This window comes from Leuresthes tenuis, unplaced genomic scaffold (assembly GCF_036924035.1).
Source record: "Leuresthes tenuis unplaced genomic scaffold, fLeuTen1.0.hap1 SCAF_7, whole genome shotgun sequence".
NCBI lineage: Eukaryota > Metazoa > Chordata > Actinopteri > Atheriniformes > Atherinopsidae > Leuresthes > Leuresthes tenuis.
Genome location: NW_027325361.1, coordinates 3,001,038 through 3,018,954, shown reverse-complemented (window position 1 = coordinate 3,018,954; position 17,917 = coordinate 3,001,038). Strand labels below are relative to the sequence as shown.

The 17,917-nt window shown below is 42.3% G+C and overlaps 3 protein-coding genes across 3 annotated transcripts in view; 2 read left to right on the top strand and 1 right to left on the bottom strand.

Moving 5' to 3' along the window:
* Nucleotides 1-17,917, top strand: part of pycr3 (pyrroline-5-carboxylate reductase 3) — a 404,375-nt gene that overhangs the window by 219,664 nt on the left and 166,794 nt on the right. The gene's annotated exons all lie outside the window — the stretch shown is intronic.
* LOC140311520 (GDP-L-fucose synthase-like) overlaps nt 1-17,917 on the top strand; it is a 344,973-nt gene that overhangs the window by 234,003 nt on the left and 93,053 nt on the right. The window lies entirely within an intron of this gene.
* On the bottom strand, nt 10,980-11,993 carry LOC140311255 (uncharacterized). The gene has a single exon (XM_072388646.1). The coding sequence runs from the start codon at nt 11,454-11,456 to the stop codon at nt 11,055-11,057; it is 402 nt and encodes a 133-aa protein (XP_072244747.1). The 5' UTR covers nt 11,457-11,993; the 3' UTR covers nt 10,980-11,054.

Genomic DNA, 17,917 nt, shown 5'->3' with positions numbered 1-17,917 from the left:
AGTGCCTGTGTAGAAATCCCTCCGTTAGCTCTCCTATAGCTGCAAGTAGCCACATAACAGCAGCTATGAGCTAACAGAGCTATAGCACACGTTCATTCATTCATTCTTCTTAAAGTATTGGTGAAATAAAGACAGATAATGCCTTATTTAGAGGCTGCATCCTCTAAGCCCCGTTCACTCCGTTATATGGATCTCCAGTTATCTAAATATCTTCTGAAGGACGCCGACTTTCACCAAACTGTTCTCGGTGAGCAGATGAACGTATTTCATGCCAGAAATAAGGTCCAGGTTTAAAAATACCGGAGTTCCCCTTTAAAGGTGTATGAGGGGTTTCTGTTGATCTTTGGGTGTTTCAGGAGTCTAAAAGATTTGTCGGTCAAACGTGGTTCAAGGATTTATTCTTAGATATTTTAAAGGGGGCACAATATTTCTTCAAATTAGACTTTCAAAGCCGTCTCTTTTACAACATGCATCTCGTTTCTTTGGTATTTTGAGGATGTTTAAGCCCTTAACATCAACTTCCTGTTGCTCAGCAACAAAAACACAGAAGAAAAAACTCTCTCTCGTCTTCAGATTGGACCAAAGAGACATGTTGACAGCGACTGATACCCAAACCTACCACACACAAAAGAAACTTCCCACTCAGGTACAGAAACTGTCTTTTTTTCCAAAAAGAAACAGAAACACATGGAGAAGCAACCTGTGGTGGTCATGAAAGTTACTGCAGTGGAATTTCCAGCCAAATGGCAACAGTGGTGTAGTAAAAACAATGTATTTTAGTCCAAATCAGGATGTTTTTTAACCAAGTAACGTCCTAAACCCAACCAGGAAGTTACAAAAGTGTTTTATTGGAGTGTTGATGAGGGTCTTGAGGCTTTTTAAGGAAACACGTGAGAGTGCCGCCTTTAGGGCAAATAGTTCAGAGGGCATTGATAGGAGTAATATTCAAGGGTGGGAGCAATTAAATATTTGGTTGTTTTGATTTGAGAACTGGTACATCTCTTTAAAACGTCCGTTTTTCTCTTATAACACCTTTATTTTCATTGTTCACTGCAACAATTTGGCTGTCACAGGTTTTAACAGCGTTCCAAAGTATTAAACTAATTTTAGAAATGGTTGATCCCATTGTTGGAAAAATTATATAGTTATACTATGACAGAAGAGTCACTCCATCTGTTCACCTTCTATGATTCAAGCAAAAGTGTCATGACTCTGGTACTAGACTTTCCCATAATATTAACTGGTGAGAAGCACCTCTTATGTTCCTTCCCATAATAATAAATGGTGAGAAAAGCGCCTTTTCTCATAACATTGTGTGATCAGCAAGCATAAGCAACATAAATAGCTGGAGCACCATTTTGTCGGGAGACAACTCTGAGCGGTCTTCCCGACAGGTTGTGTGGATTTGTGCGGACTTGTCTCTTTCTTGCAAGAAATAAATGTTTTGTGTAAATTAATCGTATCCAGCGACTCTGAGCCTAATTTTACAGTGAATTTTTCTAACATAATGGTCCTTCGAGCCGGATCCTGAGTCCTTTCCACCTTCCAGAATCGGAGCTGAAACCGTGCACGGGGGAGTCCAGGATTCCTAACTGAAGTCCTCTCAGCACAGTTTCTGATAGAGGCCGATGAAAAAGATGAAAAGTGTCATCAAAGTGATGGTAACCCATCCTGAGGGGGACAATGAAGGCTTGTGCCAAATTCGTGTGAGTCAGTCTGGAGCGATTAACTCTGGCTGAAAATACTAATCATGATAAAATCCCATGTCTTTATGACTCATTCCACTCACTGTGAACACATGTGAGCGGCACACTCTGCTCATTAGTATGTCCACTGCATCCTCACAGCACAGCAGTTGGTCATCAGGAACCCTAGAGACTGTAAAGTTGAAGGAATAAAACACTCCTGCTTTACTCATCTTCAAAGGTTACGTTTCAGCGGTTCCATCTATGGATGAAAGCTCAGAGTTATGGATCAGTGACATTCTTGTTGCTTTAAAGACGGAAGAAAATGTTATTTTGATGCTACGCTGCTTCGGGAGGACATTACCAAACCGATGTGTGTATTCAGATAAGCTTTGATCTTACGTTGGTATTTAGGCTTCTATTCAGTGAAGCCTGAGGGAGTTAAGAGATTAATCTGGGTGTAAAGTCTATTGTTTTGTCAATAAATCCTATAAAATAACACCAAAGGTAAGTATTGAGTCTAAAATCTATATGCACACACTGTTTATTTGAAAAATGCTTTTTTCTTTTTCATCCCATTCAGTTTATTTCACCCTCTCTTTCCATTTCGGTCAAAAAGCCGAGCTTTCGTCCCTTTAACGGTCGAGTGTTACCTTTCCACTCATGCCTCTTCTATCCCTGGTGGCCCAAACCTTTGCCCTCCCCTTGGCTGGTTTTCACCTCCAGTTTCGGGGTCAGCCGGTGCTTTTCCTGTGACTTCTTGTCCAAAACCATCTCTGTTCCTGACTGGTTCTACGTCACTCTTCTGAACCCCGTTATCCAAACTTGTTCTACACATAAAGACAGTTCCTGAATCTGAAGTCCGTTTTCCCCCTTTTCCTGAGATTGTTCCGACTCAGCTGATCCGAATCAGCTCCTGGTGCAGGCCATGGTCATCTCCCACCGTGCAACGCTCTCCTAACTGGTCTCCTAACTGGTTTCCTAACTGGTCTCCTAACTGGTCTCCTAACTGGTTTCCTAACTGGTCTCCTAACTGGTCTCCTAACTGGTTTCCTAACTGGTCTCCTAACTGCTCTCCGAACTGGTTTCCTAACTGGTCTCCTAACTGGTCTCCTAACTGGTTTCCTAACTGGTCTCCTAACTGCTCTCCGAACTGGTTTCCTAACTGGTTTCCTAACTGGTTTCCTAACTGGTCTCTTAACTGGTCTCCTAACTGGTCTCCTAACTGGTCTCCTAACTGGTCCCCTAACTGGTCTCCTAACTGGTCTCCTAACTGGTTTCCTAACTGGTTTCCTAACTGGTCTCCTAACTGGTTTCCTAACTGGTCTCCTAACTGCTCTCCGAACTGGTTTCCTAACTGGTCTCCGAACTGGTTTCCTAAGTGGTCTCCTAACTGGTCTCCTAACTGGTTTCCTAACTGGTCTCCTAACTGGTTTCCTAACTGGTCTCCTAACTGGTCTCCGAACTGGTCTCCTAACTGGTCTCCTAACTGGTCTCCTAACTGGTCCCCTAACTGGTTTCCTAACTGGTCTCCTAACTGCTCTCCGAACTGCTCTCCTAACTGGTTTCCTAACTGGTCTCCTAACTGGTTTCCTAACTGGTCTCCTAACTGGTCTCCTAACTGGTTTCCTAACTGGTCTCCTAACTGGTCTCCTAACTGGTCTCCAGCCTCCAGTCTTCTGACTGGAATTAAAGAAGAAACAAATGAAGAACATTCAAAACTGCTTCAGAATCTTATTAACCTCACCTTTTTTTTCATTGATTTTCCTACAAAAACATATCTCACAAAGCTCAGCTCACCACCACACACCCATCTGTCTATCTCAAAGAATCAAATAGCTATGATATTCAGTTCATATCCCTGTTTATTTGTGACACAGCATACAAAGTCATGCCCACGGTACACACCCCTATGCCACTCCCACATTTGCACCTATCCAAAGTCTTCATTACATCCACTCTTTCAAAACATGAAACATGTCTCTAATTCATCCCTCAGCCCTTAAGTTAGTCTTCTTTGTACGACAGTATTTCTGTTCTGATGCTGTCTCTGGCTTTTTAAGATCTTCTGACTGAAACAAGCCACCAGATCGAAGGAATTTAGACCAAAACAAGTGATTAAATCCTTATAAAAGAGGCTCAAAGTTGCCTCTTTTTATGCAAACCTGGCAACTTGGAGACAAAGAGTCAACAGGCAGCAGTTTGTCAGCAGATACTATGAAAACCCTGATGGGATCTACTTGCTATGACGAATGTTAGCATTCTCCACATAGTTTACTCTGATTATGATTTTATTTGGGTTATAGGTTAATATACTGACAAATACTGCTACTGTCATTCCTATAATATATGTGTTAAGATTCAAGTAAAATGCCCTTTTTCTTACTCAGAAACCTGTGAATCTAATTTGTTTTATATTATACATCCAATGTTTTAAAGCTAATTTAGTTGCTCCAACTTGTTGTGGTGATATTGGATTTTTATTGTAGTTAGTTGGTGACTTTATGTGTCCGAATAATGAAAAAAAAGGATTTTCTGTCCATCAAAATCCATTTTAAAAGGATGAACCTTCACTTCTGCCATATATAATACATAAGATATTAGCAAAAATCAGTAAATGTGTGTATGAAAATAATGAGTCAGTAATTAAAATGATCCCTTTTGCCCATGAGTTTATTTTTTCATTGATTTTGATGTAATACAGTGACTGGCGGCATCAAGTTAAAAAAGGCTTTTTCAGTCCTTTACATTTAACAGGGAATTATCATTGTTGTAGAGGCTCATTTTTTGTCAGTTTCACCCCAAATGCATGAAAGCATGAGACACAAATGTCATCCCAGTAACTCCAGCAGCTGCCGAATGTGCTTGAAATCATGATCCCAGCATGCACAGAAAAATAAGCCCCATTAGTTGTAGCTTTGAGGGGTGTCCAGCAGCAGCATGTAGCCCTTAACTGTGAGGTAATACAGGTAAACAAGGTTTCACATGACATGTGAAACACTGAAACGGTGACAAAGCAACAAACAGTTTTTGATTCAAAGGCCAAGTTAAGATATTTAACCAGAAATGTGAATATCAACAACAGAACGATGGCTTTGTTAGTTTTTTTTTTGCATTCAGGTGTAACCACAGCTCTTAAAGGTGATTTAGCACATTTCACATCAAGCTAATAACATCAAACTACAAAATAATTCAATTTTTTCTTATTTTTTCTCAGTAATTACAGCATTATTACACAGAAGGAGGAGGTGTCAGCTGTCTCACAGCATCACAGGAACTTAAAAAACAGTTTTTTATGAAGACAAAGCGTTTAACGTTGCTACCAGCAATATTACAGTAAGCACTGACCAACATGTGGCGTATATGCAGATGATTAAATACTGTTTCCAGTCACAGTTCACTGTAAACGTGTGGTATTTTCACATTGAACGCTTAAGGGGCTACTTGAAGAAGAGGGAGAAAAACACTTCTTTTCTCTGACAGGTTACCTGCAGCCATTTCTCTTCGTTAATCTCAGTGTTTAAGGAGTCAAGAAAGACACAAACATGAGCATCTGATGTCCCCAAGTCCCTCCTGGTCCATCATCTCACAGCCCACCCTCAGGTGGATGCCCACCCACCGTGGATGAAGCTTCAATGACAGACTTAGAAATCCACTTTAACCAGAAAAGCAAGCAAATACGCCGCCTCGTTTCTCTCAGGATGCATCCAGAGGTCGTAGTTAAGTTCCAGAGTGAGTGTCTGGAGGATGCTGCTGAAGCGTCTCATCGATGGTGACCACAGTCTCCTCTGGGGAGCTGGGGAGCTGGCAGCTGGTGTGGTTCAGGGTTAGGTAGCTCATTTCTACCAGCCGAGGCCTCCCGCCCAGCTCACTCATTTCAGTCATGTTGTTGGTGATGCAGTTGACCTCAGTCTTGTTGGGGTTTCCAGCTCGACGGGAGCCCAACACCCACTCTGAGGGGGGAGAAATGTCAAAGAAATCATGGGTTTATTCAAGAAAAAAAGGGATTTTGAACCATTTGTGTGAAGTGAAAACACGTTTTTGATTAAAAGTCTCTTGTATCTCTGCAGAGATAATATCATCAGGCTCTTTACATTTAAAATAGTTCTGGACTTTCATTTTACATATCAACAAAGGGAGATTTCTGTTAATTCTTATGAAATGTTTTATATTTTATCACATGATTTTAAAAGAAAATCCTGTTGATCCTTTCCAGCTCCTAAAATTAGGTAAAAACAACCTCAGATGACATGTTGCATCATGTCATAGTTTAATAAAAGCGATCCAGCAGCAGCTTCAGCAGCAGTGATGGTTTCCTGTGGGACGTTATCAGTCTCTCTCCTGGTTCTCGAGGAATCTCGGCCCTCTTCTCTCCAGCGCTGCTTCAGCTCATTGAGGTTTGCAGCTTTGGTTTCTGCACAGCTCTCTTAAGGTCCCACCACAGCATTTCAGTCAGGCTGAGGTCTGGACTCTGACTGGACCGTTGCAACACCTTGATTCTTTTCTTTTTCCCACATTCTGCTGTAGATCTGCTGCTGTGTTTGGGATCTTTGTCCTGTTGATGAGCCAGTTTCAGCCCAGCTTTAGCTGTGGGACAGATGGCCTCACATCTGACTCTAGAATACTTTGGTATCCAGAGGAGTTCATGGTGGACTCAATGACTGCAAGGTGCCCAGGTCCTGTGGCTGCAGAACCAGCCCAGATCATCAGCCCTCCACCACCGTGCTTGACAGCTGGTATGAGGTGTTTGTGCTGATCTGCTGTGTTTGGTTTCCTCCAAACGTGCTGCTGTGCATTAGGACCAAACATCTCCACTTTTCTCTGGTCTGTCCAAAGGACATTGTTCCAGAAGTCTTGAGCTTTGTTCAGATGCAGCTTTGCAAACCTAAGCTGTGCTGCCATGTTCTTTTTAGAGAGAAGAGGCTTTCTCCTGCAGCCCTTCCAAACAAGCCATCCTTGTTCAGTCTTTTTCTAACTGTGCTGTCATGACCTTTAACCTTTAACATGCTAACTGAGGCCTGTAGAGTCTGAGATGTAGCTCTGGGCTTTTTCACCCTGGGGTGACCTTTAACCTTTAACATGCTAACTGAGGCCTGGAGAGTCTGAGATGTAGCTCTTGGCTTTTTCACCCTGGGGTGACCTTTAACCTTTAACATGCTAACTGAGGCCTGTAGAGTCTGAGATGTAGCTCTGGGCTTTTTCACCTTGGGGTGACCTTTAACCTTTAACATGCTAACTGAGGCCTGTAGAGTCTGAGATGTAGCTCTGGGCTTCTTCACCTTGGGGTGACCTTTAACCTTTAGCACGCTAACTGAGGCCTGTAGAGTCTGAGATGTAGCTCTGGGCTTCTTCACCTTGGGGTGACCTTTGACCTTTAACATGCTAACTGAGGCCTGTAGAGTCTGAGATGTAGCTCTGGGCTTCTTCACCTTGGGGTGAACTTGCTGGGACGTCCACTCCTGGGAAGATTGACAGCTGTCCTGAATGTTTTCCACTTGTGAATAATCTTTCTCTCTGTAGAATGATGGACTCCAGATAGTTTGGAAATGGCCTTATAACCCTTCCCAGACTGATGGGCAGCAGCAGCTGCTTCTCTGAGATCATTGCTGGTGTCTTTCCTCCTTGGCATCGTGTTAAACTGACAGAACTTCTGCTTTTATGGAGCTGCTCACACTGACTGATGATCAGTTAATCAGAGCATTGATCAGCAGCCCCTGGCTGTTATTTACCCTCTTGTTCAGTAAATAATAATCTGTATGATATGTCACGTGTTGATGTTCATCTGAGGTCATAAATAACTTTAAATGATTTTTCTTCACAGGCAGAACTGTGGAACTTCGAGTTTTTTACACGTTTTTACAGAGATAAAGTGCATTCACTTACATGCTGAAACATTAACACACAGCGCAGAAACAAGCCATCTGAATATTTAGAACATGAACACAACGGGGCCACAATCTTAATCTGACAGAATGTGGCGATGGGTTCAGGCTCTGGAAGTCCATCAGAGGCAGAGCAGCATAAAATTGATTCTGGTGAGACACAGCAGCCCCTTTATGTGTGGTACTGCCTTTCTGAACTGAGACACATCAATCATCGTTCTGTCAGACAAGAAGCTGAGACTAAGGCTGACAGCTGTGAGTGTAAAGAACAGACAGAAGATCAGCAAAATGGGGATTTACGAACCTTTACATCTACATCCAAGATCCAGGTGCAAAGGGGACTAACTGGGCCTGTTATTCTGAGCTTTTATGTTTGCACCCATCTGATCAAATTGGTGTTAAACTGACTTTTTTGCATCATCTTTGAAATTATTTGGGTGATTTGGCATTTTTTCTTTGCAGAAATAGACATAATTTCTGTGGAAAACTCTTGAATCCACGTTTTAATGTTCGACTTTCTGTGCACTGATTCAACTACATAATAAGGCACCAACATTTACCTGATTAAGAGGGTATTTTACTAAAGAGTGTTGGCACTCAGGACTGGACAAATCCCGCAGTTCTGTGCATATCTTACACAAAATACAAGTGAGCTTAGTCTAAAGTCTTCTGCTTTGCTCGGCATCATTCCAGAGAACAACTGCTTTGCTTTTTTGATGTGGCACCCTGTAATTAAAGTGTTGCTGTGATCACGAGGTCTGGCAGAGTCTTTTTAACCTTCCTCTGGTGTGAAGGAAAACAGCTGCAGAACACAGATCCTCCACATTTACACTCCCACAAAATACCCAGGAGCTCCGGTGTTTGTGTGAATGTGAGTTTTCATGTGCAGGTGGGAGGGTTGTGTGGGGTAAAAAAGTCTCTCACAGCTCAGCAGACGATGAGGAGGAGTGTCAGCATGTCTCTGTGGCAAAGCTAAGTGCTGCAGGCTGTGACCCACGTCAGCTTTGTTTTTTACCTGGCTCACTGGTTTCGCCGTCACCTTCAGCAACAATTGACCTGCCTCCACCTGCGGAGAGTGAACGACAGGACAGGCGTGTCAGAGCACATCGAGTTCCAGGAGCTAAAGAACAGCTGATGATCTTATCTATCTGTTGGTTATGAAAAATGACAGTTTGGTGCAAAGCTTTTGATCCAGCCCTCATTTCTCTATATTTTGCTTCCGAGCAGCCAGACTTTTTTTGTAATCTTTTAAGTGGTCTTGAGCAACAATTCTCCAGCATTTTCAGAGGAATGTGTTTTTTCTTTGTTAAGCCACTTAACTCTGAGCTATGAAGCATTCAGGCAGAAAAAAGGCTCCTAACTCAAGGGATGAACCAGTGTTGTGTCGACACAGAACAGACAACTTAGCAAAGAAGCCATTTTAAACTGGATCTTTAGGCTCTTTGTCACAAAGACACATCATTTGTTCCCATTTCTTTAGCTGCATCTATGAAAAACAGCAAAGAAAACACAGTTTGACAGACAGAAAATAGGATTTCTGCAGCAACAAGGTGATTCCCAAAGAGCTATTAGCTGAAAACTTGGCATATCTCAGCATGGTGTGCAGTGTGTCCTTAAAACATTTGAGGAAACTGGACAAGTGGAGGACAAAAGAAGAAGTGTCAGGCCTAAAAAACTATCTACAGCAGATGAACAGGATCTGAAAGTGATGTCCTTAAGAAAGAGGAAAAAATCCAGCTGTGACCTGACAGGACCTGAGAGATGCATCTGGACCTTCAGCTGATCCATCTACTGTTGGCCCAAGCCTCATCAGAAATGGTCTCCATGGAAGGGTGGCTGTCAAGAAGCCGTTCTTAAGGAAGGGAAACAGGGAGAAAAGGCTGAGCTGTGCCAAATGACACAAGAAGTGGACTGAAAATCAGTGGCAACAGGTCTTATGGAGGGATGAATCCTCCCCAGAGCCCGGACCTCAACATTATTGAAGCAGTGTGGGATCATCTGACAGAGAACGGAACAAAAGGCAGCCCACATCCAAAGAAGAGCTTTGGGATGTCCTTCAAGAAGCCTGGAGAACTATTCCTGAAGACTCCTTAAAGAAATGACAGAAAGCTCGTCTCAGAGGGTTTGTTGGAGAATAAAGGAGCTCAGACCACTTTAAAGCTGCTCAGAACTGATAAAAAACTCTGTTTCTGCCTCATATTCTGTATTATGTTCGTAAATATTTAAATGAATCGTTGCACTGAATTGCACATAAATTCTGCTGCTTCTAACTTCCTCTGTGGGAGATCATCATACATGTAAGTACAGCTGAATTCACTGTGCAGACGTCGTCTTTTAGTCTCTTGAGTGGTTAGTCTGAATTTTATTAGAGCAGAAAAACAGTCTGGAAAAGCTTCATGTGGCCCCAAATAATTTGGTGAATGAGCTCAGCGTTATGAGGGATGTGGCTGTACTGATGTACAATTACTGTCATCATCCCAAAATGTATCGTCCACCATCAAATCTAACATTTTGTTGCTTTTATCTGACAATACAACCAGATTTAAGAATTTAATGTTTCCGTTTTTAGAAAAGAGACATTAATATCTGTGTATTTGGACATTTAATTCTAAAAACTATGCCATAATAGTACAATAAAAACATCTCATGTCATTCTTTATTGTTTTTTTTCCACCACAGGTCTGTTTGCTCCAAAAATGAGCTGCAGTGTACTAAAATCCCCTAAAGTTACATAACCTCTGCTCAGATTTGGGTGAAATTCAAATAAATCCAAGAGCCCTAAACTCCGATAATATTTTGTTTTCGTCATTCACTGAAGATCTCGGAAAATCATTGTGCAAATACTGAATAATTTCAACAAAATTCATCCAAAGAGACTTGAGATCTTCAGTTTAAGGCTCCCCTGAAGCTGCTGAGTCATCGTTTCCCTCTGTCCTGACTTAAAAATCTTGTTTTCTGCTTTAAATGAATCAACTGTACATCCAGTCAAGTCATTCCTCTAAAAATAAAGCCTTTGTTTCATACTTTCATTCGTTATGTATCATTCACAGGAAGTTCTTCGAAAAATAGAAAAACAGCAGACCCCCTCTTCGTTTCGCACACACACTTGCTGATGTTTGCCAGGACTCCATCACAAGGTCATCAGCTGATATGAGAGCAGAGCTGCTCTACATCTGCATTAGAATTACTTGGATTTTATCGAGGGAGGCACGGCAAAATACCCCAAATGTACGCCCTCTCCAGTCATCTACCACACAGAGTACGTATTCTGTTTGCCTACTTTTTACCCCCCAAAGCCATCCTTTTCTATTGATCCAGAGTGTTAACACGAGTGTTTTTCTAAGCAGCGGCAGAAAAGTGTGGATATGAATATCTCAAAAATACTTTACTCCCTTTTTCTTACAGTGATTCCATGCTTTTCCAAGCTCCTTCAATCCCACGCGGACTGTATGCACACGCAGGCACACACATACACTCACATTAGGGGTCACATACCGACAAAGTCATTCACCACATCTTTGACCAGGTGTCCAACTATTGCATACGCCACGGCCACCACCACCAGCGCTGCCATGACCAGGTAGAGGACCGCTTTGGGCAGCGGGATGGATTCTCGCACAGGAGTCCTGTAGTCCGTGTAGAGCAGGTCACTCTCTGAGTAAGAGTACTGGAAGATCATGCCGGAGGTATGGTTGGAGTTGAGAGGCGGGTTACTCGCACTCAGGGCGCCGTCCGGCTGCAGAGATGTCACCACGGTGGTGGTCACAGTCTCCGCTTTATCCATGTTGACCAAGCCGGTGGTTTTATTCATCAGGGGCAAGATCTGAGACAGAAAATAGCTCCAGTCCTTTATTGCGCTTGTGTTACATAAAAACATTGTGTCTTCCATGAAATTACAACATAAAGGGGAGGACTTGCAGGGTCACCGAGGCGCAAAGAATCCCCAGAGGACGCATCACACTGAGAAACACAAAACTCTTCAAACCCGTCGTCCGTTAAAGTAACATTATTTTCAGCGTTGTCTGTTATAATCCCAAAGGCTCCTTCAGATGCCAGAGTCTCCTTCTGACTCGAGCTCATCAGTGCGTCTGAAAACTTACCTTTTTCCCTGAAGAAAGGCACAGCGCGTCGTTTTTTCACGGGCAGCGCGGCTTTTACGCACGAATAAAGATGGAATATAAAGCGTCGAGCGTTTAATTTCCCCCCAGAAGTGAAGTCAAAACATTGCAGTGCTGGAGTGTGACCGGGAACAATGGCATCAACAGCGAAAGAAACGTCCCAAACAAATGTTTTTGCTCTCTGCACGCGACATTAAAAACGCGGCAATTGTGAAAAATGCAGCCGGGACTCCTCGGCCGTGGAACCGCACGGCGGTCAGCCGCACATTAAGAACCCTCCCTGCTCCCGTACGATGCATGGAGCGGGCGATCCGATGAACCTGGAGGAGTCACGACACTTCCTCCACTGCTCTCGGATCTGAAATGTACCACTGCCTAGAGCAGGGACGCTGGGAGCTACATGTCCAGCCCCAGGTGGGGCGACGCTCAGCAAAAGAGGTGAGTTCATAATACTTTCTTTCTTCGGTCCCTTTTTCACTGTTATGTGATTAGAATTCAGCCCCAGCGGAGTGAGATAGACACGGAGCTCAGTGGTCCAACAGGAACCTGCTTTAATTACAGATCAGCTGAGATAAGACACAGACTGAAACTGCTCCTGATGAAAACGAAAACTACCACTAATTAATAAAATATTAAGTCAAATCTTAAAATACACAAAGAAAGAAAACTGATTTATATAAATTTGCCAAATCAAAATCAGGACAGATCAGAATTCTGGGAGGTAAAGATTTCTGTGTTCTAACATCCCTCTGGAGTGTAAATGCTCCTTCCTTCATGCATGTAAGTGTTTTGTGTGATGGATTTCAGACCCATCCATCTTTATTTGAACCTGTGGGGCCCTGGAGCTCGTCCCAGCTGACATGCAGTGAAAGGTGTGGAACTTTATGGACCGATGGCTCACACCTGCGGCCAACTTGGAAAGAAACATTCACTTAACGTCCATCTTTGTGAGGACAACTCCACACAAAAGAAGGCCTCAGAATCCACAGAATCTTCTTGCTGTGGAGTGAAAAAAGAGGACGGTAAACACAAACAATAATAGTCTCAAATTGTTGGTATGAACAGCAAAAACACGTTGGTTTTTCCCTCTTCAGTCTCAGCTCAGCTGTGGCCGAGAGAAGGTGGAGGATCAGAAAAAGCAGGCAGATCTAAATGTGAATTCAGGGTTTATTTTTTACCAGTGACAATGAAAGTTTCACCTGGTAGTTAGAGGTGTTCATTTAAGGGTGCAGCAGTGGAGAAGTCTTTGGAGAGCACAACCCAAAGTAATATTAGAGAGGGGATGTGCTGCTGGTGGTGGAGGTCTGACAGAAACAGAACCAGAACCTGACGAAGGAATGAAGGATTTATAGAGAAAAATACTGGCTGAAGAGATTAGCTTCAGGGAAGAAATCTGTCTTCTTGAACTTTGGCCAAAGTTTAATTTGTTGATTCCATTCTGAACTAAAGTGGTTCTGATGCCAAAATCAGGAAAAGTTTCAGGATATAAAAGATAGATTAAAGCTATGAAGAAAATAATTAAATAAACTCAGTTATTACATTCACACAACATTAAGAAAAACATCGATATATTGCATTTGACCAAAACTGGACTTGTTTATGTTTCTGTATTTATCAGACGCTTTTATCCAAAGCGACTTACAAATAAAGATATAACAGCTTTATAAAAAGCTAACAATAAGCTACATAGAAGGAACCCAGGAGTCCGACTCTGTCAGAGGGGACAGGACTTCTAAAATACATGTAAACACCAGCCTGTTTCTGCCTTTTTAGGTGGGGACTGATGCTCATGTTGCATCGTGTCATGCACCCTAACCCTAACCCTAACCCTTCAGGCCGCTTTTGCAGTCGCAGACTTTATTAGCGCAAAAAAAAAGATGTTCTTGTAAACCAGTTGCTGTTCCTCTTCTTTATAAACATGCCAAAAAGAGGAAGCTCAGCCCCCATCACTGCGGCCTTAAGCGAAGTTTATACTTCTCCATCATTTCGATGACGTAACTACGCCTGACGGGCACCTCGCGGGCTGTGATTGGTCCGCTCAGAAGGTCATTTCTTCAAGGTACTAGAAAGCAGTGTTGCCAGGTGGGAAATGTAGTTTTATCGTACCAGAGACATAAAATTAGCGTATTTTGAGGGAAATTATCGTACACCCGTCATAACCAAAATAACAAGTCTATTGATGCGCTTTAGTCACTCTGAACAGCATCTAACAGGCTCACGGCTTTGCATCAGCAGGTGCGTTAGGCTAAATGTCCCCGTAAACAATGACGAGTGGGAACTAATGAGCCAAATGATGAGGCCGGGAGGCCACCTACTGTTAGGAACTTCTGAGGCAAACGTAGCTCACATAGAAAACTTGTCTTAAAACTTGTCACGTGGAAATGGAAACGCCTTCAGGGTTCACAAAAGACAGACAGACAGTTGCAACAGGCTGATTACAACCAGACATTCACAGAATGGTCAAATTATCGTATATTTGGCCTTTTTTTGGGATTATTGATCGAACATCGTACACAGGGCAAAATTATCGTACAAATACGATAATTATCGTACATCTGGCAACACTGCTGGGCAGGTTGTTCCAATCATGTTCAACTCTCCAGAGTTCATCTCTCGATGCATGATTCTGAGAGTCCCGTCCGACTCCCTGAAACTGAGCGTCTGTGAGAGCGAGAAGAGCTCAGGAGGAAGAGCAGTCGCCCACCAATCGGAAGGTCGGTGGTTCGACTCTGGCTTCCCCAGGATACATGTCGAAGAGTCCTTGGGCAAGACACTGAACCCCACGTTGCCTCCCAGTGTATCACTGGGGTATGAATGTGTGTGAATGATTAGAAAAGCACGTAGTTAAGTATCTTAAGAGTCTTAAGAGTCTTAAGACGTGCTGTATGAATGTGTGTGTAGTGAAGCGCTTTGAGAAAAGAAAAGAAAAGCGCTATACAAGTACAAGTCCATTTACCATCTGCTGCTTCTGTTGCTCGATGAAAACATTAAAGGTTGTTCAGGTGTTCTCAGGTGATCCTGCAAGTCTAAAACAGGTCTGTGATGCTTCTGTTGATATCCTTCAAAAGAGGAACAAGGTTACTGTTTGGAAACCTTTTTATTCATCATATGTTTAGACAGCATTTGCGTTGAACTAATGTAAAACTATGTGAAATTTGATCTCTTATATGTTACTTGTACCTCTGTAGATCTGAGATCTGCGTTTCTCTCTCCCTTCTATTTTCTTTTGGGAGGATGAACCAGACTCAATTAAGATCACATCAGGCGTCTGAAGACCGGCTCAGAGGAAATGTATTGAACTTACTGACCCTTAAATCAATCATGACATCCAGTGAGTCACTGCGGACGCCACTGTGGCTTTCTGAGGTTCAGCTGTCCCAACTGAAGGACTTTTTTATCAACCATCAAGTCGTAAGCTGTAGCAAAAGTGCAAAGTCGAATCAACCATGTGTGAACTCTAAATTATGTTCATGCTTTGTTTGCAATGTTTGAAATGCTGTGATTGACAGAATGGTGGCTAAATGGATGCTGTACCCAGACTGATTAGTGTATGATCTCTGACTTAGGTTAAAGGGTCAGGGTGGCGAGCCCAAATGTCCCAGAGCAGGCCCCGGACGGGTCGGCACTCAATCACAAGGTCAACTTGGAGAGAAAGTGCTGCAGATAGATGTTATTTTCTGTTATTACTTAAGGAAACTCCTGTTGGAAGGAAACAAGCACAGGACTCCCACTGATTCAGCGGTTTTCGTAAATTATAATGGTTTTATGTGTTCAAGCACACTGATAACTGCTAAAACCATAGATAATTAAAAATAAACAACAAAAATGACATTTTCTTTGCTGAACGATCTCTTTTTCCCTTTTTGGTCTGTTATAATTGGCTTTGTTCTTAGACATTATGTATTAATATTCTGTATTTTCCTAAATAATGTTCCTAGCTGGTACTTTTCCACTCTGCTCATGCTGCACAATCGATGACCTTAAAATGGTCCAAGACCTTAGAATGACATAAACAACTGGGTCAGACAGAACATCTCTATTGGGTTAGATAGGTCTGGTACATTAGATCCACGCCTAAAACAGTTTATCACATCCAAAGAACACAACAAGGCCAAAAAACCTGGCCAATTATACTCTGACAAGTGTCAATACAACTTCTGTGAGATAAAGCTGAATATAAACATGAAATGTTTCCGGATATCGGGGCTCAGCCTGACGGAGTTCCTGCGGCAATATACTTTATTTGTGACCACTAATAAATACTTTATTTAATAAACGATTTCTCCAGCTTGTTCTTGGGCTTCCAATGACAGAATCGGGCTGACAGTCCCGTTTTATTATGACATGAAAGCACATGGGGCTCACTTCCTACATATCACATACAGTACATCTGCCTGGTCGGCACCGGTTCCTAACAGGGAGTTCATGTCTTCCATGTCCATGTGTTCATCTGCAGAGTCCCAGTAGGTTTGCCCATTCATATCACCTTTGGAGTCAGTTGTGAATGAAATAGATTCTCCTGAAAAGTGTCTCCTCAAAGTAAACATCCATGATGTTCTTTGGGTCCTTGTCCTCTGAGTCTGGCATATGTTGTTTTCCTGAATGGAGACTGATCCAGGCATCGTCGGCGCCCTCAGTCAGATCTTTGGGCTGTGATGGGCCGAAAGAACTCAGTGGACATCTATAAAACCATATAATCCAGACATGTCTCCAATTCATCCCTCAGCCCTTAAAGGGCTGAGCTTATAGAGCCTCTATGCGGCTCTATAAGCCCCCCGATAGCCACCAATAACAACAACACAGCAGCTATGAGCTAACAGAGCTATAGCACACGTTCATTCATTCATTCTTCTTAAAGTATTGGTGAAATAAAGACAGATAATGCCTTATTTAGAGGCTGCATCCTCTAAGCCCCGTTCTCTCCGTTATATGGATCTCCAGTTATCTAAATATCTTCTGAAGGACGCCGACTTTCACCAAACTGTTCTCGGTGAGCAGATGAACGTATTTCATGCCAGAAATAAGGTCCAGGTTTTAAAATACCAGAGTTCCCCTTTAAGTAAGTCTTCTTTGTACGACAGTATTTCTGTTCTGATGCGGTCTCTGGCTTTGTAAGATCTTCTGACTGAAACAACAAATTTAGTCCAAAACAAGTGATTAAATCCTTATAAAAGAGGCTCAAAGTTGCCTCTTTTTATGCAAACCTGGCAACTTGGAGACAAAGAGTCAACAGGCAGCAGTTTGTCACCAGATGCTATGAAAACCCAGATGGGATCTACATGCTATGACGAATGTTAGCATTCTCCACATAATTTAGTCTAATTATTACTTACTCTGAATATGATTTTATTTGGGTTATAGGTTAAAATACTGACAAATACTGCTACTGTCATTCCTATAATATGTGTTAAGATACAAATAAAATGCCTTTTTTTACCCAGAAAACTGTTAATCTTATTTGTTTTCTATTGTACATCCAATGTTTTAAAGCTAATTTAGTTGCTCCAACTTGTTGTGGTGATATTGGATTTTTATTGTAGTTAGTTGGCGACTTTATGTGTCCGAATCATTAAAGAATAATGAAAAAAAGGGATTTTCTGTCAATCAAAATCCATTTTAAAAGGATGAACCTTCACTTCTGGTTTATATAATACAGGCTGAAAGGACTCAGTGGACCTCTATGAATAGGTGAGGATGGAAAAAATTAAATCAAGTGTAACTGGGACCATGTGAGTAGGAAATTGATCAATTTGGGAACTCAGAGGCATGGTTTTAACTAATTTTCCATCTATGAAAACCATCTACAGACCACTATGATGGTAAATCACTATTTCTACCATCTATAAAACCATATAATCTAGACAAAAGGTGCGTTTGAATGCGACTTCAACTGACCGAAGCGCACTTTTTGTCAGTGAGGACAGCTGGCAGCATGACAGCTGAAGTGTGAAAAGATTGCCATCAAAACTAGACGTAATGTATGAGCTTGAGTGAGCTAACAACAGTGGCTGTTGGCAGGAATACTGGCCATGAAAGTGCAAAGAAAACCAAAGGTTATGTGACCTTCTAAGGCAGTGTTTTTCAACTCTGGTCTTCGTGTTTCCCATTTCCAGCACACCCGAGTCAAGAGAAATGCCTCTCCTCAACAGCTTGTTCTGAGCAATGATCCATTGATTTGAGCCATGCGGGTCAACCCAGGAAGTGTCAGAAAGAAACCTGGAACCAATGTAGC

Excerpts from the sequence above, each read along its gene's own strand:
- LOC140311255 (XM_072388646.1), bottom strand. The coding sequence starts at position 11,456 with ATGGAAGACACAATGTTTTTATGTAACACAAGCGCAATAAAGGACTGG.